This window comes from Silurus meridionalis, chromosome 6 (genome assembly GCF_014805685.1).
Source record: "Silurus meridionalis isolate SWU-2019-XX chromosome 6, ASM1480568v1, whole genome shotgun sequence".
NCBI lineage: Eukaryota > Metazoa > Chordata > Actinopteri > Siluriformes > Siluridae > Silurus > Silurus meridionalis.
Genome location: NC_060889.1, coordinates 21,424,898 through 21,452,088, shown reverse-complemented (window position 1 = coordinate 21,452,088; position 27,191 = coordinate 21,424,898). Strand labels below are relative to the sequence as shown.

Below are 27,191 nucleotides of genomic sequence, written 5' to 3'. Positions count from 1 at the left end.
GTGTGTGTGTGTGTGTGTGTTTGTGTGTGAGAGCAGTGATGTGAACCTGCACCTATTTTTTTTTATCAGTCGGATTCTTTCTTCTATCGGCGTTCCTATCAGGAGAGAAGCGTCAGGGACAGTTAGAGGACATCTGCAGACCGCGTACTGGTTAAGGGAGGGCACGCTGATAAAGTGCCGATCTTAAGGACACACTCGTGGGTTGTGTGTGTGTGTGTGTGTTTGGAGAGGGGGAGTGTATGTGAGTCACTCCCAACTGTGGCCCAGATATTGAACGTACAGTTTCCTTTATGACTCTGCTGGAGTTGTACATAGTTGAGGACGAGTGGGTGAGAGAGAGAAAGAGAGAGAGAGAGAGGGATGATGGAGGAACTAAGGGTGTGAAAAGCTGACAGTGGATTGATTGCTCCACATTGAGGCTCGGAGATACGGAACGGTTGGCGTGTGTTTCTCTAATGGGCTTTTGTAGGTGTCGGATTAGTTGCCTGCATGCCAGGATGTTCCCTGTCTTTTCTTTAACTAATAATCAAAGGCAACCTGGGAGCTACTGAAGTAGCACATTAAGTGCGTTTGTGTGTGTGTGTGTGTGTGTGTGTGTGTGTGTGTGTGTGTGTGTGTGTGTGAGAGAGTAGAAGTCTGAGATACAACCAGGGAACTGCAAAACCAATATAGATCTAGAGAATGTGTACATTTTAGGCATTAAAATCTTGATCTATTTCAATTTGAATTGCTTCCATTTTTTTAGGCAGATAAATTAAGATGGTCCTAAACATATATTATACTCTTAATAATATGGCTTTCACCTTCTCTGCTATCTTTTTAATTAATATATATAGTTCGGAGCATCTAAATTCATCTGCATAGATTTCGGATGGTCCTACCATAAATAATACTCTTAAGAATATGAAACAAAATGAAAAGGTGTTGGACCTAAGAGAGGGGGTCATGAACACACTATTTCACACTTTTCATTTCACAGATTAATGGAGTATTTTCTAATTACTTGAGTTACTTGAGGAATCGTTTCAGCCGTATTTTACACCTAATTCTTATTTGAAATGGCAAATCCACCTACAGCTACACTCTATGGGCAAAGGATTGCGGACACCTCACTCGAACACTTTTTTTTAAATCTCATTTCCATATTTAGTCCATCTTTACAGTTATAAGAAGTCTTTCTTGGTTTTCCACTAGACTTTGAAGCATGGAAGTGGGGATTTGTGATCATTTCGAGTTCGTGCAGGTGGTCTTCAGGTGGGGGATGAGGTCAGGGCTCTGATCAGGATTCTCTAGTTGTTCAACTCCTTGTCAAACCATGACCATGTAGGATATTGTCATGTCAGGACAGGTTTGGGTTTCTAGTTCCAGTGAAGGAAAATGTAATCCTACAGAATATAGTGTCATTCTGTACAATTGTGAGATTCCAACTTTGTGGCAGTTGTTCAAATTAAAATTGTACTTGTAACACACAGGTTTATACAGTATGGCCTACAAAGGCTAATTATTTTGAGGAAGAACCACATTTGGTTCTTATGGCCAATCAAGATTTGGCCATATACTCTATGACAAAGATGCCCAAACTAGGGCATGTTAGCAAAAGTTGGCCTGCCATGCCACCATAAGAAGAGGGGGAGAAAGGGGAAAATGCCATTTGGAAAAACATAAAAAAATAAAATAAAAAAAGGGCCACCTTTGTATCTCTAATAGAGACCACTGAATAGCTGCTTTTGGCATTAAACTACAAAAAAATTTGGATTGTAAATTTCTACAAAAATTGGCTTGCTTTTTCAATTAATTATTAATTAAACAGAGTACTGTAATGTTTTCTTTTTTTTCTTTTTTCTTTTTTTTTAATATTAAGAAATCATACTTGAGAAAAACCACATATTTATAGCAAGTAGCAGCACCTGACTAGGATTTAAATTTGGATTCCAGATCAGAAAGTCAGAATGCCTTAACAACTAAGCTTCCACCACCATCCACCATCCATGGTCCTCATCCAAGTTAGATTTTTGACCATTGGTAGGAAAATGTTTGGGCTCTTCAGGTCTATAAGAATCAGGTAGAAACCCATATGGACATGGTGAGAACGTGTACAACTCCTCTCAGGGCTGCACCTGAAGCTTACTATTGAAGGAGGAGACTTTCACAGATATTTATAATTCAGCCACAAAAATTGAATGATCATCTACTGAAAATGACTGATTTACTTCAGTTATAGAGCACACACGTTTCTTATATTTAGTCTGATGCACAATTTGGAGCCATTAAACAATAGATTTATGATTTAACATTTGAATGCTGATTTTAATTTCCTTATGATGGTATAAACATGAATAGAATTTGAACAGCAAATATTTGTTTACCCTGCTATTGCACACGTGTGTGTGTGTGTGTGTGTGTGTGTGTGTGTGTGTGTGTTTTTTTTTTTTTTTAAAGCATGCTGCATGTCTCCACAATAAAAAGTAACATAAGTAGCTCTTATGTAGTAGAAATAAAGGCCAATATGGTTTCTCTTGGTTACTGGGGTTAAGGTTGGGGTTAGCTTTAAGTACAGCAATTACATGAATGAATTATGTTAATATTGTCATGACTGACTGTGGGTGGGGTTGGGAGGGTTGGCTGTGTGTGTGATGGGTAAAGAGGGAAATTTGTTGAGGGTCTGCCTTGTGCAGCCCTGATAAACTGTTTGTGTTGCAGAGATAAATAACTGCCTGCTGATATCACTGTTTAATGAGACCTGCCTCAGAGCACACACACACACACACACACACACACACACACACACACACACACGCGCATGCACACGCACACACACACGCACACGGAAATTGAAAAACAGGCCCCGAATGTGGATTATTAGGTTTGAACGGCGTGTTTGTGGTAGGACAGTAATGGCCCTTACACACACACTACTGCTGTAATCCACACAAAGGATGCGTTTCTGCCTGATTCTTTGGATTTGCTGATATCAGAGGTTGTAAGTGGGTTATGATATTACTATAACTATAGGACGTGCATGCGGGGGGGATGCAAATGAGCGAGGGAGCTCGTTTAGCATTCCAGCAGCGTGCTGGTTTTCCGATGTGCTCAGAAAGCACTGCTGTTTGCATAATGACTGCTGGGTTTGAGTGATGCAAGATAGCCAAGGTAATAATTACCTTTTTAATAAGCACACAAGCAGACACACGCACACACACACGCACACACATGCACACACATGCACACACTCAATTCCTGGGGTCTCACCATTGTACTTTTGTTCCCTTCCCTTGGGCAAAACTGCTAATCAATACCTGTTAGCATAGACACAGGAAAAAAACGGTAAAGATAAGCAGTGATTTTCTTGCCTTTAGCAGAGCAGCTCCTGGCGAGAAGATCCGAGTGCCGCATCGTGGCTTATTTATCATTTTGGAAAGCTGCTTGTAGTCTGCAATGCCTACTAAAGAAGAGAATTATTCCATGTACTGTGGGTCTTCTCCCTCAAAATGATTTGAGGGAGAATGGGGAAATTAATCGCCCCTTTTGACAGCGTTGAATCCTGAATAAACGGATTCCCCCAAGAATATGCACTAGACTTTTTCCCTTGTGCTTGTGTTTTTCTGCCTTTTTTTATAAAATATATATATTATTTTTTATAACTGCACTAGTTGCATGAGCCGTATCCATAGTAACTCTGAACTTGTTGAGAGACGAGTGCTTTCGCTTGGCTGTGGAAATCCGCATGCATGCGCAATCCCACTTCTCCACGGTCAGGTTTGATTTTTTTGACAGTAAACTGATCAAGACAGGGCTGCGATTTCATCCTAGATCAACAGTCGCTTCTCGATTCGTCTTTGTGAGGAATAGATCTTCTAGCCAGAGGCTTGTGCGTTAATAATGCACGCCGCTGCGCCGCCGTCACTTTTCAAGGTTTATACCCGATTTTATTATTAGCAAAGTATTTCTCATTTGTTTATATTTCCTGTCCATTTTAAACAAGCCCCTTCACGCAGCTCCGGATCGTCAAGCCGAAATAAAAGAGGATTAACACGTGCTAGTGGCTGCATTCGTGAGTGGTAATGCTGTTGCTGCATCATGCTGTGTTTCCACACAGCCTCTATTCAGATTCGAGAAGATTGTCTTATCGAGAAACACATGAACAGGAAGAAAGTGTCCACCTGGTGCGGACACACATAAACATTCTTTAGCTGCAGCGTGTTCCCTCAAGCAGACGAGTCCGAATATTAAATAAGACCGCACTGAATTCTGTTTACTCGCTGATTTAAAAACGGGTTGAGATTTTTTTTCTTCAGTCAGTAATGTGAAAAATATCAGAACTGCAATGTTGGAGAAACGGTTTTTGAAATCAACCAATCAGAGCTCATGAGGAGGGTGAAGTAACATTGTGTAACTCCGAGCACTCATAGTGTCTCCCTGAGTAGAGCTAATTATTGTAATGTTTCTCATGCTACCTCAAAAACCATACTGGTGTCGGCTATTAAGCGGCTGCCAGATGGAATCCTGAAGACTGCAGTAGGTTCACAAAGTTCAAGTTTGCAGAATTTTTATTGCGTGGACTCAGCTGTGACACTGTTGTGACACTGTTGTGAAACAGTTGTGTCCCACCATCCTGTTCAACAGCAGAAAAGCTACACGGTTTGCGTCGTCATTGCGCACAGGAACAGACAGAATCAGGTTCTCGCAGCAGGTTTTTGAAAAAACTCTTTGTGACCGTCCCTTTAAATCAAACACCATGGACTATTATATACTCGTATCTGAGAGCATGTGATGTGATGTAAGCCTAGTGGCAATTAACACACTACGTTGTGTGAATATATCACGAGAAGCTACTATACTATAATACATACATTCATCCTCGAACGCTCGTATCAACGAGTGAATTTGCTATCGGGGAAACACACACACACACGACTGTTGAAGCAATTACTATGGAAGTAATAATATTTTGAGGTTATTTTGTAAAATCTGAGAAAAACCTGTGTTGCAAATAAAACGTAGAAATCGGAATGTAAACAGTTTGCCAGTGATCTAGTATACTGTAATTTGATTGGCTGTTCGATTTAGTATGAAAGAACAGTCAGAAGCCACTGGACTTTGGAGCAACACAGTTTGTTGACCTACACTGAACTGCACAGTTAATTTGTAAGAAAAGTAAAGCTCCCAAGTTTTATTTTTTTATGTTGTGAGTTTCATAATTAAACAGTCACACGAAGAACTTTGGATTCAAGACTTTTATTCACTGACGTTTTGTGTTGAGTACAAAAGAACCTTGAAGTCCTAAGCTAGTGAGTCCGCTTGTTGCACTCCTCATGAGCACTTCAGTTCTGCGAGCACTGAGCACCACCCTTCATGGGCTCAGCACATGATGATTCCTCTGATTGCTCAATAGACTGCAAGTTATATGCACATTGCAATATTAGTATCGGAAATTACCAGTAAGCTTGTCCTTATACCTAAAAATATATATATTTTTTTTAAAATAAAAATTAAATGATCAATAAATTTGTAGGTGTGTAGGTGAGTGGCTCAAAGCTGATTGGAAATCATTTGCCTTTTTTTTTTTTTTTTTTTTTTCTTATATCAAATGTTCACACACACACATTCCTGGAATTTTTTTATGATGTGTATTTCTTTATTTCAGAGGTTTTTGTTTATAGTCAGCATTTGGCGTTTGCTTGCAGCGAGGATGCGCAAATAAAATCCAGCTAAATTCGACACATTTGGATGCTGCACTGAAAAAAAAAAAAACCCAGCTGTAAAACATGAAAACACGATTCAGCCTTCAACAGCTTCATAAAAACACCACTGGCTTTCGTAGTTCAAACAAAAGACGCACGATCTCGCCGAAATCTATTATTTATTTATTTTTCTCGTTATTTTTTTTCCCCCTCTGATTTTTCTTGGTTCTTGATTGCTTGTGAATGTTTTTACTTTACTTGTCCTATGACATAAATAAGGGTTGGTGGGTAGGAGCTTGTTTTCCATGCAGCAGAAGCTGATTTTATCATTTGTTTTCACATTTTCCCTCCCAACCAATGCAAATTGACTAGAAAAGCTGGGTGAAGTGTGGGACATTAGAATAGCAGGAGATCTCCAAAGATGATTGCTAGATGATTGCTGCTTGTATTTACTGGGACTTTTTGCTGCATTGGGTAATTTATATATATGTGTGTGTGTGTGTGTGTGTGTGTACACATACAGTTTTCTCCCTGACATTAGCATTCTACTAACAGTATGTCTGAGTGAATGAGTGAATCCACCAACCATTTATTTCTGTCGTTTTTGTGAATCTGTTTGGTTTTAACTCAATTGTGTGGACACCTCGGGGCAATGAGTCACTCTGCCAGCATCAATTATACCCCGCTTTCAAGCTTCTTTCACAAGAAATGCGGTCAATATCATACCTCTCGGCTTTCAGCCACAGGCAGTGTAATTCCAGCTGTAGGGCAAATCGGTGTTTGGTGCAAAAGGTGAGAGTCGTTTTAAAAAAACGTTTGGATTTTCTCCATCATTCCCTGAATTGCGTCACCGCTTATATCTGCCGAGCGTCTCGTTTCAGGATCAGCTTGGAACAGAGCGCGGCTGCTTTTCTCAAACCAGTATACATCCTGGTTGTCGCAGGAAATGCGTCCTGATTGAGCCAATCCTAGGAACTTTTTTGTGAGGAGAGAAAAAAAAACAGGGCAAAAGGTGAACCACATGATCATCTTCAAGGTTCTTTACAGTCACCAAATATCTTGAGGCGGTAGAAGCTTAAATTTTCTGAAGAAATCCGTTGAGATTTTTCTTTTTGCAGCATTGATAGGAAAAAAAAAAGCTTTGGGCTCTTTCAGGTAAAGCTGCTGTTCCCTTAGTGTAAACAGCCACAAAAGAAGTTTGACTGATGAAATAACTCTGCTGTTTAATACTTTTGCCCTTTGGCAGAAGGTTTATATTTAATGCTTGACTGTAGAGATCTCGAAGTTCTCATGCCCTCTTTCCCCTGTATTAAAGCTAAACAGCTTAGTTGCACCGGCCGAACCGCTTTCTCTGCATGTTTAGTAGAAAATGAGAAAACGGCAAAACGGTGATATCAATGGCATTTGGGCTTGTGAAGGAGGCGTGGCTCCATTCCTGTCATTCCCGCTGAAGGGGGTGTGGAGTCAATAATCATAGCATTTATTTAGTAAAGTGTAATGAATATGGGGCTGCTTTTAGATTTCTTTTTCATTCATCTGATTGTGGCATCGATCCGTTTTCACTCTTCACTTTTTCTAATCTCCTGTTACAGTTTTAAACCCATAATTTCAGCTTTTGTTTGGCTTTCGAATCGACGCAATTAACGTTGTCGAAAAGGCTGTGGAGGTTCCTGATTCACAAAACTCTTTCCTAACTAGGAAAATTAGGGAACGGAAGTAGTTTTGTGAAATTAATCGTTAGCATTCCTCTGGTGTTTTGACGTGAATCCCCCAAAATTCCCACACTCTGCCAGGGCTGGGAAAAGATCACATGCTGCTCAGTCATGTCTGAGCAGATCACTGCTTGGAACATTGGATGATCCTCTGTTCGGGAATTTCCAGACTGCTTTTCCCAGCCTCGGCTTCGTCAGCCTTGAAAGGCGGCGGCGGCGGCAGCGTGTCTGCCAACCCATAGAGCTCTGAAAACTCACGTCTTATACAAAAGCTTTAGTCCAGACGCGTTTCAGCCGGAACAGGGAGTTTCCTCCTATCAGCAGTGTCCTCAAAGTCGTCACGTTGTAGATAAACCTGCCGTCTCTCAGTCACGTGCGGCAGAACATCAGCCAAAATACTGATTGTAATCTCTGTCGTTTTTGTGTCTTGTAGCGTTTCATTCAGTACCTGGCCTCGAGAAACACTCTCTTCAACCTCAACAATTTCCTCGATAAAGGTGCATTGCAAGGTAAGTCCCGAGTGTGCACAAGCATAATCTCCCTGCATACATACGCTTTTCTCTTCCTGTCCTCCAACTGGCCTTCTCTCATTGGTTTATTCTCACTTATTCTCTGTCAGGCTATGACATGTCCACATTTATCAGGCGCTACAGCCGCTATCTGAACGAAAAGGCTCTGTCCTACCGGCTCGTAGCTGTCGACTTCACCAAGATGAAGAGAGGGTAAGCCCCAAACATCTGCAGGTCTTTTTTATTTTATTAATTTATTTTTTTTTGTAAATCATTGCCTTCTCTTGAGTGGCTGACTCAAAGAGAGCTGACTGTCTTAAGCCTTATTCGCCAGAAAAGCAACACTTTCTGTAACAGCCTACACGCACGCTATGGTCATGTGACTTACTAACGAGCAAGCAGCGTGTGTGTGTGGCCACGTCCCCGACAATATGCTTTTACACGTCCAAAATAATGGAACAGTATGTGGTGCTCATGAAATCTTCGAGGTTACGAGTGCATTGAGACAAATGAATAACTATCAAGAACGATTTCTAACGTTCGAAAAAAAAGTCTCCCATAAAATTCCTCATAAAGTGGTGCATTTTATTTATTATTTATTAGGCGTTCATTAATTTGGCCACAGTAACGTCTTGTTTACTGTGGAACGCCTGTACTCTGGGTCTCTGTGGGCTGCAGTCGAGTCAGGCGTGCCCGTTACAGCACTAATGAAGTTGCCTCTGTAAGCCGATCGAGACGATTATTTAAAGACCGCGAGTAAGATGCCTCTCGGGAGCTTCCGTTCCTTGCCGGAGTGTGACGAGCTGATATTTAGAACCCACGTACTGTCTATTCCCCCCCACCACCACCACCAATTTTCTGCTAGTTATTTAGCTTTTTGTGTTTTACACTTCAGTCTTTCACTGAGGGAGAATGTTTCAAGATTGTCCTCCAGCCATCCTGGTTACATCAGAGCTGCTCTGCTGCACAGCTACTGAGGAGTAGCTGCGTTTTCCCTTCTGCAAAGATTTCAATTTAAATGGCGCTCTAAAGCTGCAAACCGAAATACACTCGTATAAACCATAGTGTCATAAAAAAATCTCTTCAATATCATATATACTGCCAGAACAAAGACCTCTGTGGTGTTTTTTTCTCGTGTGCTGGAGTACTGACACTTCAGCACCTCTGGTCGTTGTGTTTGTTTCTGTGCGTTTGTTTCTGTTTTTGTTTTTGTTGTTTTGTTTATATATGTGTTTGTGCGTTGTGCAGTATTGATGGAGTGATGCGCACCATGAATACAGAGAAGCTGATCAAAACTCTGCCCATTATTCAGAACCAGCTGGATGCGCTGCTTGACTTTCAGGTGTGTGTTTTGCGTCTGTACGTTCTGTACTGGCGTGTGTGCGAGTGTATATATATATATATATATATATATATATATATATATATATATATATATATATATATATATATATATATATATACCTGTGTGTCTTGCCTCATCAATCACACGATGTCATTTCCAGTGTGCGCTCGTGTAGACCGGCTGATGAAACCAACTAGATTTAGGTACTCGTTTCAGATAATTGATGGATACGATCCTGAAATCCTTTAGATCTTTCTAAAGTTCTGAAGCGCTTCTGCATTCGTGTGATGATGATTATAGTGGACATCTGAAATAAATTGGTGTGATAGTAGAACAAAATGTGTAATTAAAAGCGTCACACTCATCATCTTGAAATCAGAGCTAAAAACGTGTGTAACCAAGTAACAAAATATTCAGACGAAATCCTCATTTCAGTTAAAGATTAATGTTGGACCACGCTGCCACTGCTGGACCCTCGAAGCGAGACCCTTTAACCCTCGACTGCGCAGATGTATAAATCGTAAGTCGCTCAGTATAAAGGCGTCTCCCAAATGCCGTAAATGCAAATCGAACTTCAGGATCTACAAACGTTCTGTAACACTAGTGATCTACACGTATGAGCAACAAATATGGCTGTGCACTGCTTTGTAGTCAAACATGATCTTGTGTAAACCAGTCCTGCAGGCACAAAGGTCACGTAGATTTTTTTTTTTTCCTTCTGCTGCATAAATAAGAAAAATATTTTGGAAAAAAAAACAAGCAAAAACCCTGCAACCCAAATCACACCTTTAATCACACCTGGGCAACCTGCTAGCGTTGTGCCGGCCGCTAAATTATTCATCAGAAAGTCTTCTAAAAGTCGCACCGTTGTTCAACAATGTGTCAACAATAAAAACTTGGTTTCATCGGCTGATCACTGTAGCCTGAGGTTTGAGGCTGATGTTTCGAGAAGACACTTGAGTAAATTCTGTTTTGGTGTGTGTGTGTGTGTGTGTGTGTGTGTGTGTGTCTGTGTCTCCAGGCCAATCCTAACGAGCTCACCAACGGTGTGATCAATACTGCCTTCATGCTGCTTTTCAAAGACTCCATTCGTCTGTTTGCCGCCTACAACGAGGGGGTCATCAACCTGCTGGGTGAGACACTCACACACTCTGCCTCTGATAGCACCGAGGTGTGTTTTTTTTTTTAATCTTGTTCGCTCACAGGGGTGTGTCCTAATCTCGCTCATACGCTCCAAGGAGGTGCACTCTATTCTTTCAATCTCTAAGAATGACGTGATCTTCTCAGTCACAGGGGTGTGTCGGTATCTCGCATACCCAGAAAAGAGCAGCCTTTTATACGCTGCAGGGACGTGTCGTAATCTCTGTTTCTCTGAGGCGTGTGAGAAGTTCTTACTTTTTCTGAGAGAGTGTTTTATTCTCACTTTTGGAGAAGGGTGCTATGTGCATTCTCTCACTCTTTAGGGGGTGCTCTGTTCGTTCTCTCACTCTTCAGGGTGCTCTATTCATTCCTTTTCTCTTCAGGGTGCTCTATTTACTCCCTCATTCCTTCACTCTTCAGGGTGCTCTGTTCGTTCTCTCACTCTTCAGGGTGCTCTATTTACTCCCTCGTTCCCTCACTTTTCAGGGTGCTCTGTTTACTCCCTCGTTCACTCACTCTTTAGTGTGCTCTATTTACTCCCTCTTTCCCTCACTCTTCAGGGTGCTCTATTTTCTCCCTCGTTCCCTCACTCTTCAGGGTGCTCTATTTACTCCCTCGTTCCCTCACTTTTCAGGGTGCTCTATTTACTCCCTCGTTCCCTCACTCTTCAGGGTGCTCCATTTACTCCCTCGTTCCCTCACTCTTCAGGGTGCTCTATTTACTCCCTCGTTCCCTCACTCTTCAGGGTGCTCTATTTACTCCCTCGTTCACTCACTCTTTAGGGTGCTCTATTTACTCCCTCGTTCCCTCACTCTTCAGGGTGCTCTCCCTCTTGAAGGCTGCACAGTTCTCCTTCTCACTCTTTCAGAAGGGTGCTTTATCCTCACTCTCTCAGGGAAGGGCTGATCTGTGTCTCAGTAAATGGCACTCTGTTCTCATTCTCTGAGAGGAAAGCGCATCATTCTCTCTCAGCAGGTTGCTCGTATCTGAAACTGCATCATTAGGTGTTTAAGGAGCAGTATTGAGCTGACGGTTCCTGTGGCTTTCACTACACACCACCACACTATACTCTCCTTATATACTCTCTTCAGCGCATGTTAGCTGAGCACAGAAAAAGAACTATTGTTAGCCCAGATCTGTGTCTCATTCTTTTTTTTTTCTTTTTTTTCTTCCTCTTAGCTGTTTTTATCAGCAGTATCTCAGGCATTAAGTACGAGCCATTTCTATGAATAGCGTTCACTAAAGTGCTTCTTGTAGACCTCGCTGCAGCCGACACCTCCGTGGGCACGTTTTGTTGCACTCTCTTTTCTCGAGCAGGCAATTTACCCCCCTCTGTTCGTCTGGATCCTGACGGTGTTATCAAGCAGCCGTGTGTGTTTTGACAGCTCGCTGATGTGGTAATTACAGCCTTTTGCTCAAATCGCTCATCTAATGGCTGCTGTACTTTTTCTCTCCACAGAGAAATATTTTGATATGAAGAAGAACCAGTGCAAAGATGCTCTGGACATCTACAAAAAGTTCCTGTACAGGATGACCAAGCTGTCCGAGTTTCTCAAAGTAGCAGAGGTACCTTTTTATTTCTCTCGATTAAACACACAGACACGGCAAACGACGACTCCGACGTTGTGCACGTGCCGCCAGAACTTCTTTTTAGTCAATAAACTGTCCGGCCACTGGGAGTCTCACCGGGACTCGTTCTGCCATTCAGGACCGCTTACAGGAGGGGCTTTAAAAATTCATTATAAACAATTATAAAATAATTAAATAAATACATTTTATATGGCTTCACGTTAGATATCGACAGTAGCATGAAAAAAGGGAATAGATAATAATTTCCTTGAGGGATTCTATTTATTGGGCATCTGTCATTATCCAAAATCTTCTCAATTCCTGATTTTTGAGCAACTCGTGTCTTAAGCAATAAAATATTAATATTCAAATCAAAGTTTACTGTAAAGTAAAGTAAACAGAGCCTTGACATTTAATGGTAAATGTCAGATTTCAGTAAAGATTTGGATTAACTTGGATTTTTTCCCCAACAGTTTCATGAATCGAGTGATCATATTTAATATATTGGAATATTTTATAATAAAAAATAAATAATAATAATAAAATTATATATGGGCAGATGCTAAAAACTGATTGATTACTCAATTCATAAAATTGTTTGGAACAAAATCCAAGTTAATGCAGCGTAGACTCAGCGTAGAGAATGAAGCTCCTCGCACTTGCATACTGTCTCTATGGCTATTTGTGTCTCTCGCACGTTCTTCAAGTTGCAAACCTTCTCGCGTTTTCTTTCACACACTCGCTCTCTCTCTGTGGTGTGACCGGCGTTAACTGCTTTCTGAGCGCTGTGGCACCTTTCTGAACAGAAATCTGCAGTTTAGATGCTGGGGATTTTCTTTGTGTCTCTCTCTCTCTCTCTCCCTCCCTCTCTCTCTGTCTCTAACCCTCCCTCTGTCTCTCACTCTCTCTCTCCTTGTCATTCTTTTCCTCCCTCTCTGCCTCTTTCTCTCAATCACTGTCCCTCTTTTTCTCTCTCTCTCTCTCTCTCTCTCTCTGTCTCTCTGACTCTGTCTCTCAATTATAAATATCTCTCCTTTAAATCCAGTGAGCTTCATTCCAAGTTTTTGGGAAGACCGTTTTTTCATTCATCCAATTTGCCCTCATTATAGACTTGTTCATGTGCGTGTACGTAACAGGCTTTTTTGTTGTTGTAATTTTAAATGATTTTTAAATCCCGTTTGTCTAAAAAGCGTCATCCACGTCTCACATCTACATTCATCTCCATCTCTCCCGAGTAAACGCTGCATGGCCGACCTTCTCGTTTCCTTCCGCATCGATCTTTCTGTTGTGTTCAGTTTACAGACACTGCATGAAGTAATGACCCTTTTGTTATATTCTTTTTTTTTTTTTTTTTGTCCTTTATCCCCTCCCCTCCCTTTGTTTGTTTGTGTTTGTCCATGTGCCTTTTTTTGTTTGTTCGTACGTCACAGCAAGTTGGGATTGATCAGGGTGACATCCCAGATCTCACTCAGGTCAGTGTACATTTCATCTCCACTTCCTCCACCCTCTCATTCTTCTCTGTTCTCTGTTCACCCTCACTGTGACATCTGGTTTCTGTTTCAGCTGATTTTTGTCGGTTGGTGTCAGTTTGTCAGTCAGTCCACATTATGGGTCAAAAGTGCATCGATTATCCAGCTTTTAAAAATGAGCAGTAAACTGAAGACAAGTTTGCATGGACATTGTTCTCAAAACAGCTTTACAGAGAGTTGTATAAAAGAGTGTATAAGTTTTAGTGGCTATAATTTTGTTGCTTATAAGTGCATGTAAAGGTCGAACTTATGGTGGAGTTTACAGATACAGAAAGCTAGTTTGGATCACACTTACCTATTTAAAAAAATATATAATGGATATTAAACAAAACATAACACTCCATGTAAAATAGTGCTGAACTGTAAACACAATAATAATAATAATATATTTTATGCAGCTCGGGTGTGAAAACATGCGGCTCTAGAGGCCGCTGTCTTAATGACAGTGGACCGGAAACCGGAAAAACTATTGATATAGATTTTTGCTGATAGTTCCAGCAATCAACTATCGACCTCTAACTGCAAGTTCATCTGTAATGAGCGAGCCAGTGGAGACTGTGGGAAGGAAAAACTGCCTGAGATGGCATGAAGAAACCTTGAGCGGAACCAGACTCAAAAGATAAATCCTTCCTCATCTGGGTGGCAGCGAATGTCCATTTAAAAGTGTCATCTCGACAATAATCACCAATGTGCATATTTATATATATATATGTATGTATGTGAGAGAGAGAAGGAGAACAGTGTTTCGGAGTGTGTTAGATTTCAGCACCTCAGTAACAGCTTTTACTGTTCCTTCCAGACCATCAGAGGATGTTACATTGTAGGTGATGGGGTTGTGCACAAGGCTTGGGGTTGGTCATGCACCTTGCTGCTTCAGTGTGTAATCTGGTGTACAGATCAGTGTTATTGTCAGCTCCTCGCTTCCTGAGGCTAACACTGAATAAGGCGACTCTGCATGATGCCTTCACACCACTGCTACTGTGTGTGTGTGTGTGTGTGTGTGTGTGTGTGTGTGTGTGTGTAAGGGAGATGATTAAGCAGCTGGCGAAAAGGGGGACAGGTTTCTTTACCTATCGCGCTTCATTCAGCCTGTTTAATTTATAGGGAGAAATATTTCCCACTGGCTGTCTGCAAGACACTTGTAAAGTATTGATGTAACCACACATATGCACACGCTCACAGACACACACTTTTATTATTCGGCTCCTAAATCAAAGGTGTGATTCTCAGCGTCTCGCTTTGTCGAGCCACGGGGCAGAAAAGCAGCGTTGTATTTAAAACTGAGGTTCTCTTTTTATATCGACTCTTCTCTTTTTGTAAAGCTGCCAGGATCGTTCTCAGTAGAAAACAGCACAAAAAAAAACATTCTCAGTAGAGCCCTTCCTATTTTGAGTATTGGGAAATTTCGCTTGGCCAGTTTTCAGTTCCTGTTTAAATCTGTGGAAATATAAGCAAGTAAAAATCTACCTGGCAGTCACATCCATGCGTGGGTCGTTTGTTTTCACCCTCGGCTTCCTCTTGCAACAGAGAAGCGTGAATCATGCATCTAATAAGCCGTGCAAGGGGAGAAAGGTTTAGCTGATGTTTAGCTGAGGTGATGATCATTTGTTCAACATATGCACGCGGTCATCATGTAGATGTTCTAGTTAACTGCATGCTGTAAGTAAAGATTATATGTATTATGTCATTTTCTTGCATAAAAAAGGAGATACTTGTAGTTGAATGTGTTTACAGTTACATTTAATGCCACTAAAGAGCCATTAAACAAGAGTTCCCGTTATTGCTTGCATAGTATGGCGACGTTCTCTGCTCTGATTGGTCAGAAGGTTTTGCATTATGTATGATTTAACAGCACGACTCAGGCTTAAATATTTAAATTTTGACTTGTAATAAATTGTGATCCCGGCAGCCGGCTTTGTTTTAAAACCCCTCTTCCACACTTATAAAAGGGAATTGCTTTAAAATGTGTCTGTTTCGGGAAGCCTGCAATTAAGAAGACTCGATTCTTTGTCCATCGAAGGACTCGTCTAACTTCGCTTGAGCTGATAAAGCAGCGTAAACAACCTCGAGTCCACAACGGGTTCAAGAGCGGGTTCAAATCCGTACCGAAACACGGCAGCAGCTGGTTTGGAGAGAGAGTTTTAGTCCCTCAGTGGCTTAAAGGGCAGTTTAAACATTAACCATGTGATCTGGAAAGTTGGCACCGGGTCAGTGCTCTTCTCTCTAACGGCGAGACACGGAGGACACTGCCTTAGCTAACATTGACACTAGTACAGGGCTGTATACATTACAGTATTTAGCACTGGGCTTCCAGGAATCTTTTCGATGTCCCTACATGATGCCATTTGTAAAAGGTACCTGAGGGTGAGACAGAGACGGCCTGCTCTCACTGCCAAGCACGTATTGTAGATTACCTCTGTGTAAAAGGGCAAGCATGATGCACTGCATGATTAACACTGATAAACTCAATATGGCTGTCTTTCAAAATAAATGTCACTGTGCGTTAGTGGCATTTTGCACAGAAATCTGTGTGTTGCAGCAACACTGGGCGGATGCCTTGTGCTGACATGACAGTTTTAAGGAATTCTTGTGTGCACGGGTTTCCTGTCTGACTACACTATTCTCTTTCCTCATCCGTCTCTCTCTCTCTCTCTCTCTCTCTCTCTCTCTCTCTCTCTCTCTCTCTCTCTGTCCATGGTGAAAGACAGACTGAATTTGCATGATTTTTTTTGCCAATTTTGCAGATTCAAACCGGACAATAGTTATTAAAATTTGAACAATAGTTTGACAACGTTTGATGTTTTGTTTCCCAAATTTGCACCCGTAATCGCATATACCCGCTTGTCACAGTTTGATACTCCTGACTGGTTGAATCAGATGTGTTTGGAAAGGAAGAAGTAGCAGAATTGAATGAACCATTTATGCAGTTTGTCAGCTTGAATATTTCCCGTTTATCCAAAGACAAGCAGCACCGTTGGGGATCAAAATAAATCAGATATTAGATCTGCTATGTGATGGTCCTACGGTGAATCTTTTCCATTGATGGATGAGGTAAATGGAGGCTGGCAAATGGTGCCTTCCAGCTGGGGGCTACGATTAAAACATTTTATATCCGGACTGCAAGACTTAAGGATTGTGGACACCTGTGCTCTTTGGACGCCCGTCCAATTCATTTCCTCCTTTGTTGTTGTTATAATCTTCAGTAGATTTTGCCTACAAAAGCATTAATGAGATGCTGGGTGAGGAGGCCTTTGGGGAAGGTCAGAGTTCAGGTTCATCTCAGAGGTTGAGTTCAAATCTTTGGGGACCCTTTTTTTTTTTTGCTCGTCAGACTGTACGAACATGATCCCTCACTGTAGGATCTCATTTGTCATAATTACAGACTGCACGAGAGTCAAAAACCGAAGCACACAAGAAAAAGAGTTTTGCAGCTTCAATCGGTGACACGGTCAGACTCGCGTTCTCTCGCCGACGGTAGCTGGTTTCGTAAAATGCATTAATAATAAAAACGCCATACAAACACTCCTTTCCCCTCCATGTTTCTCATCTTGCTGTACTGTCCATGTGACTCGCTTCCACATTTTCCCCGAGGTGGTTTGAGGTTGTCGCGCTGTTGTAATTGCGTCATTAGGTTCGGCGCTCCTCGTGGTTCCTGTTTGACGGTCGTCGTAGGAGAAGTCGCACTGCAGGAAAGAGTCTGGAATCTTCCCACACTGCCAGAAAGTTTTCTGAGAATAAAGTGATGGAAATCGGCCATTAATCGTCTGCTGGCGAACATGTCGACAAGGCGAGGATTAGAAAAATCTTTTAGGATTTTCAAAATTTGTCTCGGACATACAAATCGCACAGTGTGGCAACCGGAAAGAGGATGCCCACACACGTAGATGTGATGGTCAGGTGTCCACCGCTTTTGGCTTTCTCATATGTTCATGTAAATATTAACAGATCACACTAATATTCAATCGCTTAAATACTGGTTACCAGATTAAATGTTTCTTATTTCAATCTGTCTTTTATTTTCCTGTCTGCCTTTCTGTCTCTGTCACTACTTAACTCTGTATCTATCACTAGTGTGAATGGGTGGATGGATAGCTGCACAGGCATGTAAATATTGAGAGAAAATAAATGCTGAATGTGCATTCTGGTGTTCTCTCATCACCCTGTCCGTGTCTCTTTAGGCTCCCAGCAGTCTGCTGGAGGCTTTGGAGCAGCACCTGGCCTCCCTAGAGGGCAAGAAGACTAAAGAGTTCTCTGCAGACAGCAGGTACGCCACAGTGCTGAGTGTCACACATGCCAGGTGGAGGTTTCCTTTCGCAACCTGAGCTGAGATGAGTTGCCAAATGCTCGGTGCAGTAGCACAAGTGTAAAACAGCTCACACAACTAGGCAGTGTGTATCTCATCAGACTGGTCTCTGATTGGGCAATTCTGTTTTGCACTTCATCTAAAAGTATTCGAAGCGCTTCACTTTTCCCACATTTTATGTTACAGCCTTATTCCAAAATGGATTAAATTCATTATTTTCCTCAAAATTCTACAAACGAATAATGGCAACGTAAAATAAGTCTAAAATCTTTGCACATTTAAAAAAAAAAAAAGAAAAGAGGGGAAAAAATCACATGTACATGCCTTGTCGGAGCACAAATCAGGCCATGAAGTCCTAGGAATTGTCTCTAGACATCCGAGACAGGATTGTATTGAGGCACAGATCTAGGGAAGGTGACCAAGAGAGAAGAACCTTCCAGAAGAACAGCCATCTCTGCAGCACTCTACCAATCAGGCCTGTATTGTAGAGTGGCCAGGCAGAAGCCACTCCTCAGTAAAAAGGCACCTGACAGCCCACCTGGAGTTTGCCAAAAGGGCACCTAAAGGAATCTCAGACCACAAGAAACAAAGATTGAACGGAATGCCAAGCATCTGGAGGAAACCAGGCACTGATCATCAACGATCATCACCTGGCCAATACCATTCCTACAGGTGGTGGTTTTTCAGTGGCAGGAACTTGAATGATGAATGCAGCAATGCAGCAAAATTGATAAAAACCTTCTTCAGAGCACTCTGGATCTTCCAACAGGACAAAGACCCTAAACACAGTCAAGGAAACAAAGGAGTGGATATGGGACGACTCTGTGAATGTCTTTGAGTGGCCCAGCCCGAGCACAGACTTCCACCCGATTGAACATCTCTGGAGAAATCTGAAAATGTCTGTGCACCAACGCTCCACATCCAAGCTGATGGCGCTTGAGACGTTCTGCAAAGAAGAATAGACGAAACTGGCCAAAAAGCCAAGCTTATTGCATCATTCTTAAATACACTTGAGGCTGTAATTGGTGCCAAAGGCGCTGCAACAAATTACTGAGCAAAGTCTGTGAATACTTACATACATGTGATTTTATTTATTTTAGAAATCTGCAGAGATTTCAAACACACTTCTTCCACATTGTCATTATGGGATATTGTTTGTAGAATTTTGAGGAAAAATAAAGAATTGAATCCATTTTAGAATAAAACTAACACAAAATGTGGAGAAAGTGAAGCGCTGTGAATACGTTTCGCATGCACTGTATACAAATATATGTCGGCTTGATAAAAGTAGGGCTGAACATTTAACGTTAAACTATGTAATAAATAACATCAGGGTGTGCGACATTAGAGTTTCAAAACCATTTTTGTATAGTAGCATGTCTCAAAAAATGGCTTTTTACAAAAGCGGTCTTCTGTATTGAAGATTTGGCACGTTGACACTGGAGAAACCTTCCAAAAAATGCTAAACACCCCTTGTTAAAGCTATGCATATCACTATAAACATCAAATAAAACACCAGTACATGAGAATGAGTTTATATAATCCTATAATTTGTTCTTGGCACTCCTACTCATGAATAAACACACTGTAGTCAGTTAGGATCGAGAGTGTTATTCAGCCCCCTCAGAACTGAGCGCTTGTGAGCAGGAATAGAATCCATGTAGAGGCTTAAAGGGAGATTCCTGTGTCGTATCCTGCTATAAGACTGCGGAGGATTTCAATCTGATTATGTAGTGCTGCGATTAGCTGCAGATTTACGAGTCTGCTCACACAGCAATAGCAATTAAATCTGAGGAAATCATTACTTAAGGCGCTAACCACATTTTACCCATGTTCGTGTGTGTGTGTATGTGTGTGTATGTGTGTGTATATGTGTGTGTATGTGTGTGTGTGTGTGTGTGTGTGTGTGTCCATGTAGAGCCACCACTCTGTCCAGCGCCGTGTCATCCCTCTCGAACACGGGCATGTCCTTCACTCGCGTGGATGAGAAGGAGAAACAGCAGGCTCTCGAGGAGGAACAGGCCAGACTGCAGGCTCTCAAGGTGGGCTACAGCTTTCCTGTGAGTTAATTCAGCTTTGTATCTTTTTAATTACATGCTGTTATGTATCGGATACCCCCCCATAATCCAATAATCAAAAATCCAGAAATCACAATGTATGATTTTTAAACTATTTATTTGTATGATACAGCTGCAAATAAGTATTTGAACACCTGTCTATCAGCTAGAATTCTGACCCTCAAAGACCTGTTAGTCTGCCTTTAAAATGTCCACCTCCACTACATTTATTATCCTAAATTAGATGCACCTGTTTGAGGTCGTTAGCTGCATAAAGACACCTGTCCACCCCATACAATCAGTAAGAATCCAACTACTAACATGGCCAAGACCAAAGAGCTGTCCAAAGACACTAGAGACAAAATTGTACACCTCCACAAGGCTGGAAAGGGCTACAGGGAAATTGCCAAGCAGCTTGGTGAAAAAAGGTCCACTGTTGGAGCAATCATTAGAAAATGGAAGAAGCTAAACATGACTGTCAATCTCCGTCGGACTGGGGCTCCATGCAAGATCTCACCTTGTGGGGTCTCAATGATCCTAAGGAAGGTGAGAAATCAGCCCAGAACTACACGGAAAGAGCTGGTCAATGACCTGAAAAGAGCTGGGACCACCGTTTCCAAGGTTACTGTTGGTAATACACTAAAACGTCATGGTTTGAAATCATGCATGGCACGGAAGGTTCCCCTGCTTAAACCAGCACATGTCCAGGCACGTCTTAAGTTTTCCAATGACCATTTGGATGATCCAGAGGAGTCATGGGAGAAAGTCATGTGGTCAGATGAGACCAAAATAGAACTTTTGGGTCATAATTCCACTAAACGTGTTTGGAGGAAGAAGAATGATGAGTACCATCCCAAGAACACCATCCCTACTGTGAAGCATGGGGGTGGTAGCATCATGCTTTGGGGGTGTTTTTCTGAACATGGGACAGGGCGACTGCACTGTATTAAGGAGAGGATGACCGGGGCCATGTATTGCGAGATTTTGGGAACAACCTCCTTCCCTCAGTTAGAGCATTGAAGATGGGTCGAGGCTGGGTCTTCCAACATGACAATGACCAAGCACACAGCCAGGATAACCAAGGAGTGGCTCTGTAAGAAGCATATCAAGGTTCTGGCATGGCCTAGCCAGTCTCCAGACCTAAACCCAATAGAGAATCTTTGGAGGAGCTCAAACTCCGTGTTTCTCAGCGACAGGCCAGAAACCTGACTGATCTAGAGAAGATCTGTGTGGAGGAGTGGGCCAAAATCCTCCTGCAGTGTGTGCAAACCTGGTGAAAACTACAGGAAACGTTTGACCTCTGTAATTGCAAACAAAGGCTACTGTACCAAATATTAACATTGACTTTCTCAGGTGTTCAAATACTTATTTGCAGCTGTATCATACAAATAAATAGTTAAAAATCATACATTGTGATTTCTGGATTTTTTTAGATTATGTCTCTCACAGTGGACATGCACCTACGATGACAATTTCAGACCCTCCATGATTTCTAAGTGGGAGAACTTGCAAAATAGCAGGGTGTTCAAATACTTATTTTCCTCACTGTATATATATATATATATATATATATATATATATATATATATATATATATATATATATATATATATATATATAAATATAAAATATTAATTACACTGATCTGCTGCTCATTAAGACATTTGTACATTTCTCCTTGAGCTACAATCTGGTGAGGGTGACTGGTTCTTCCTCAGACCGCCGAGTACGTCTTTTTAAACTGCTGCTCATGCTGCATCACAGGGCAATGGAACACACAGTCTATCTGCATACTTTCTTTACTGTTATTGTGGGTGTAACGGTACATAAAATTCACAGTTCGGGACGTACCTCAGTTTTGAAGTCACGGTTCGGTTTAATTTTGTTGCAGTAAGGGGGAAGAATTACAAAACATTAAAATTGTCATTTTTATTAACATCGGTTATCAGCAATTAACATTTGTGAACACCAACAGATTCCCAACAGTAAAGCAATTTTATGGTTGAAATATATGGTTGAAGTCATTGAATCAATCAGATTAATGCAATGCACCTTATTAGAATTTATTAAATTGCGGCATCAATTCAAATGGCACAAATGATATTGATTTGAATAAATAAAAAAATGGTTTAGACCCCATTTAGGTGATATGGATGCGTTAATAATTGTGTGTTTTTTACATTTACTATTTAATTTTCCAAAGATATGTTCTATTTATTTCAGCTTACTTTAACAAATGTCTTCATTAAAGAAACACACAAGATGGTTATTAATTTATTCATAAATAAATGTATTCCTTCCATCCTTCATTCATTTATTCAACTAATTAATATGTTCATGAGGATTTTGGCTCTGTTCCACACGTAAAACAAGGATTGCTTTCGGTACACGTGCACCGAACCGAACGCCCTGTACTGACATAATTCGGTGCGAATACGTGTACCTTTACATCCCTACTCCTCACACATGAGCTCATGGATGCCTGTGATTGGCTGGTATGGGAGAGTGTGTGATGTCCCTTGTTCTAAAAGAGCATGGCTAATTTTATACTATGACTTTTGTTTAGGGTTTACATTTTTTTTTTTTTTTTTATTGTAATAACATTGGTTTAGATACTATTGTTTAATGACTAGGTCACAATAACAGCAATATTTCTAGGGGGGAAAAAAACCCCACAATTAATCAGCACAAAGAAAATTGATTGAAAACATGAATTACTTTTTTTTTAGTTAGTTTTATTGTCTTGACCAGTAACAGACCTGCAGCAAGGAAGCTAGAAGATTCAAAGATCACACACATTTACGAACATTTCAAGCAACAAGATCTTCAGGTGATGAAATAATTAAAATAAAAAAAGATGTAGAGGACAGGGGGGTATAGAGACTGATGATCCGCTGTGGCGCCCCCTAATGGGAGAAGCCGGAAAGAGAAGATTTCTTGGGACTTATTTTTCAATCTCCATTTTAATTATGCAGAAGCTCTGTTTTGGTTAATAACCTGGAAAGCGTTACAGGAAATAGGACGCAACACCGAAGCGTACAGCTGCATGGATCATATAACCGTGAGAACATTTAAATCACTGTTTATGTCCATACTGCTTGGATTCACCATATATTCTAATAGGGCTTGACTTAAGCCTGAGTGATGTGGGAACTTTGTACAGAGATAAATATATACGCAGTGTGCCTCAGATCCTCCACAACCCCCCACCCCACCCTGACTCTACCCAAATAGCTGATCCCAGATCAGATAAGGATATTTTTATTTTCTTAAAAAAAACACCAGTTTAGTCTGGCAGCTGAACATGCTCACAGATTAGTGTGTGATAAGAAAAGGCTCAGCACTTCCTTTGGTGATTTTTGAAACGCTTTGGCGTTGTCAGAGCGGCGCCGCTGCTCAGTGAACACCGCGTCCTTCACTCTGATAGGACCACGCACACTTAGGCATTTGTTTACCCCGCACGTCCTCTTCACGTCAATGATTAGCCTCAGGCAGTGAGAGGAGTGTGAGGTTAGCCAAAATCCTTTGTCTCTGTCATCCCATATGGACACACACACACACACACATACACACCTGGAATGTGTCCTGGAATGCACTCTACATTTAGATAAGATGGATTTAGAGGCTCGATATAGTACCTGGATCTCGGTAAATGTTCAGAGAAGCTATGATGTCTAAACCGATCACCGGCGGGATGCGCGTGTCGTATATTTGTATGCCGTTTTTGCAGTATTTTGATAGAAGCTTATACTAACTATCTCTAATGAAGATGAGATGAAGATGTCATTTTGGTGACGTGCTGCTTGTTTGACTTCACCGGAGCTTTCAAAGTGACTGAAGTTGTTTGCGTGACTTAAAGTAGGACGACATGTGACTCGATTCCAGAAATAACCAAGATACTTTATAAAGATTTTGGTACTCATTATTTTCCTTTTTCAGCATCTCATCAATCTCGTTTCACAGGCACCGCCCTCAACATTCGCCTCCCAGTTTGTCACATGACTGTTCCAGAGGTTAAACAAGACTTGATGTCATTGTCATGTTGTTGTTGTTGTTTTTTCTACAGGCAGCACTTTTTAACTGCACATGCATTATGCATAAACATTTATGTATATAAAACATGTCTGTAAATGTATAGGTGGAGCTTTAACTTATTGTTCCCTGTGATGTGGAGTGGATCTGCACAGGCTACTTCATGTAAAGCATTCTGCTGTGTGTGTGTGTGTGTGTGTGTGTGTGTGTGTGTGTGTGTGTGTGTGTGTGTGTGTGTCTGAGAGATAAAGGCAGGTATCCTGTGTGCATAGTGTTTGGTTTAGGACAGACTATAGTCAAGTCACTTGTGGTATATGTCATCACTGCGGTCAGTGTAGTTCAGCGGTTGTAATGTTTCAGCAGCGGGTTGGGTTGTGTTTGTGTCTGAATTTTGGTGCATGTTTATCAGCTCAGTCATTTGTGACGGCGTTTTGGAGGAATTTCGATTGCTTTTGTTGATGTATTTGTGTGAATTTGACTGGTTTCTTTTCAGGCTGAGTTTATCTTCCCTCTTAAAATCTAATCCTGCACACACTGCCATCTTCCCTGCATACCAGTGCACGTGTATATACTGTGTTCCTCAGTGCAGTGTGAATGGTGCAGTACAGTTTACTGTATATTTAGATTCTTTATCGCAGCCTGTCAGCTGCACACCATGTGCTGTCAGATATATTTTGAGGACTTGTTTTTATATATATGTATATATTTATATATACTGTCGTCTGTAAAGTGAAGTGACAGAAAATGTGTGTGTGTGTGGATGTGCAGGACCAGCGGCTGAAAGAGATGAGCATGCAGACTCCTTCTTCGTCGCCTGTTACTCAGCCCGCAAGCATCAACAACCACAGTGCGCCAGTGGATCTGTTCTCCAACCACAACACCACCCATGCCCCTGTCACCAACAGGTGTGTACACACACACACACACACACACACACACACACACACACACACACACACACACTGAAGTGCAGACTGCAGCCTGTAGTGGAATCTGTTCTAGCACAGTCCTCTAACGTTTTGCTTATTATAACTATATAAAACCCCAATTCAGGGTAATTATGTATAATAGTATATAAAATAAAGGCACATACTGAGTTTCACTCTCTTTAATGTTGACATTTGAAAGTTTATAGTGCTGCTTGTTGAGGAGGGAATGGGAGAAGAATCGAATGCAGTAAAGTCGCAGGAAATAACGTTTGATAAACTGTTAGTTACTGCTATAAAAGACATGCTATAAAAGAGAATGAAACGAAGAAACGCAACAAGTTAACATTAAAATACAAGAAATATGCATTGGTTTACAGTTTACACAATCGCACTTCATTAAACTGTACCATTTTCACATGATGAGGGTGATACAGTTTTTACTTACCGTGCGGATGTTTCACCTTCATCCGGGACTTTGAACAGACCCTTTTTCCTGCTGCCGGTTGACCCTGAACTCTCCGGCGTTTTCTCGCTAAACCCGTAACTTGATTATTATCGATTCATTTTATTGATTAGTTGTTGCAGCCCTAAGCAGAATATAGACGTTTTTCTGATGATCGTGAGGTATGTTATAATGACTGTACGATGCCGGTGTCCCACAGCGTGCCAAATCTCACCAGCGACCTGTTTGACCTCCAGCAAACTTTCATCCCTGCCGTGCAGAGCACTCCATCCATACCTACAGCCAGCAGTGCCTGGGGAGGTAAGATGACTTCTTTGGTCATTTTATTTTATTTGTATTTTTTATTTTAAATATTTGAAAACGTAATTTTCTTCCGATTTTTATGTTCCGATTTCCCAACCACTTGCTAGCATTCCCCTTTTACACAACAGCTACCAGAGCCAGTAGTGCATCACAGCTGAACACTGAGAAAAGTCCTGATCTCTTCTACATACACAACCTCACACTCGTCCATGATATGCGAGTTTTGTTTTGATTGATAGGAGAGAGAGCGTAATCTCATCGACTCCCCACGGAGCAGGAAAACAACGCTCTCTACAGTATGTGCCCTGGCAATGACTTTGGCACGGTCAGGTTTCACACTCGCCAGCACTTGACCGTAGCGTCAGGCTTACCGCGTAAAATAATAGCGTTGTTGGCCCCATTGTTTTGGAACATTCAATAAATTTACTTTCCATTTCTCTTACTCACTTCACTGCCCCTCGTCACTTGTTTTAAGCCGTACCTCTTGTACAGATCTGAATGGAGTGGGTTAACTGGTGTAGGCGTTAGTGGTGGTGTGACCTGCTCTGGTGGTTGTGCTCATCCATCTGGCCTGCCTTAAAAAATATGAGGACATTGTTGAAGAGAGAGAGTGAGAGACCGGTGGTTTGCTCTCCTGTAGTGGATCGATCAGAAAAGCTAGAAGAAAAGAAATGCACACCTCAGCAAGAGAAACTTAAACACTTTCTATATGTAACATGACTGCACTGTATGATGTACTATGTATATAAATCTTATGGTACAATGCATCAGAATGTTATAATTATACTAGTTGCAGATGTGAATAGCATTTGTGTTTTTACTAATGTCATCATTAGTAGGCATGGGCACTATAACGTTTTTCTTTTCTATTACTGCCTAAGTAATAGAAAATGTAATAATAATAATAATTTAATAAAAATGTAATAATTGCCTAAGATGAGATTATTCATTAGTAAATAAAATACACAACGTACATTATGTATTGAATGTCGTTACATGTGATGTGGAACGTCCGTAATGCAAGTTAGGTGCTGCTTAGGCGTATAATATAGCAGCTATAAACTCTTCCTTCCTTCCATAAAAGTGAAATAAACGTCTCCTCACACAAACCGCATTTGTTTCCTCAGTCGGAAATCAATCGAACGCATTAACATAACCTCGTGATTTGCTTTGGCGACGGGACCACGGCCAGAGGTGCACTTTCGACCAATCAGGTTCATGAATTCGACTCCAGTGTGGCATATGAGAGTATGCAAAATTTGTGACGCATCAGTATAAACCCACTGATGTAGTGCTGGGTTTTTTTGTATACATGTACCTGTGCAGAAGGTCAGGAGGGAACATTTAATCCGTGTGCGAGCCTGAATTAAGGATTTGTGTGTGCATGTGATTTTGTCCTCAGGTCTAGAGCGCGGCGCTCCCCAGCAGGCTGCTCAAATTCCCGGCATGAATGTAGATTTTGACGCAGTGTTTGGGACTCAAACTGCCAATAACGAAGTGACGCCAGCACCTGGTAAAAAGAAAAGAAAATACAAGAAAAAACACTCAAGGAGCTTATTTTAGCATCTAACCCACTGCTGTGTGCGTCAGCAAGCCAAATAACCTTTAACCTTCTGCTC

The 27,191-nt window shown here is 41.3% G+C and overlaps 1 protein-coding gene across 3 annotated transcripts in view; it reads left to right on the top strand.

The window, feature by feature from the left end:
• si:ch211-200p22.4 (phosphatidylinositol-binding clathrin assembly protein) overlaps window positions 1-27,191 on the top strand; it is a 54,871-nt gene that overhangs the window by 14,198 nt on the left and 13,482 nt on the right. The window contains exons 4-14 of one of the 3 annotated variants that reach the window (XM_046852739.1): window positions 7,827-7,902; window positions 8,013-8,115; window positions 9,151-9,244; window positions 10,269-10,380; window positions 11,847-11,953; window positions 13,387-13,428; window positions 17,664-17,749; window positions 19,707-19,848; window positions 24,646-24,782; window positions 25,469-25,569; window positions 26,975-27,085. In XM_046852739.1, the coding sequence (XP_046708695.1) occupies window positions 7,827-7,902; window positions 8,013-8,115; window positions 9,151-9,244; window positions 10,269-10,380; window positions 11,847-11,953; window positions 13,387-13,428; window positions 17,664-17,749; window positions 19,707-19,848; window positions 24,646-24,782; window positions 25,469-25,569; window positions 26,975-27,085 (1,111 nt within the window). The remainder of the gene's footprint in view (window positions 1-7,826; window positions 7,903-8,012; window positions 8,116-9,150; window positions 9,245-10,268; window positions 10,381-11,846; window positions 11,954-13,386; window positions 13,429-17,663; window positions 17,750-19,706; window positions 19,849-24,645; window positions 24,783-25,468; window positions 25,570-26,974; window positions 27,086-27,191) is intronic. The other 2 variants (XM_046852740.1, XM_046852741.1) reach the window with 2 other exon arrangements.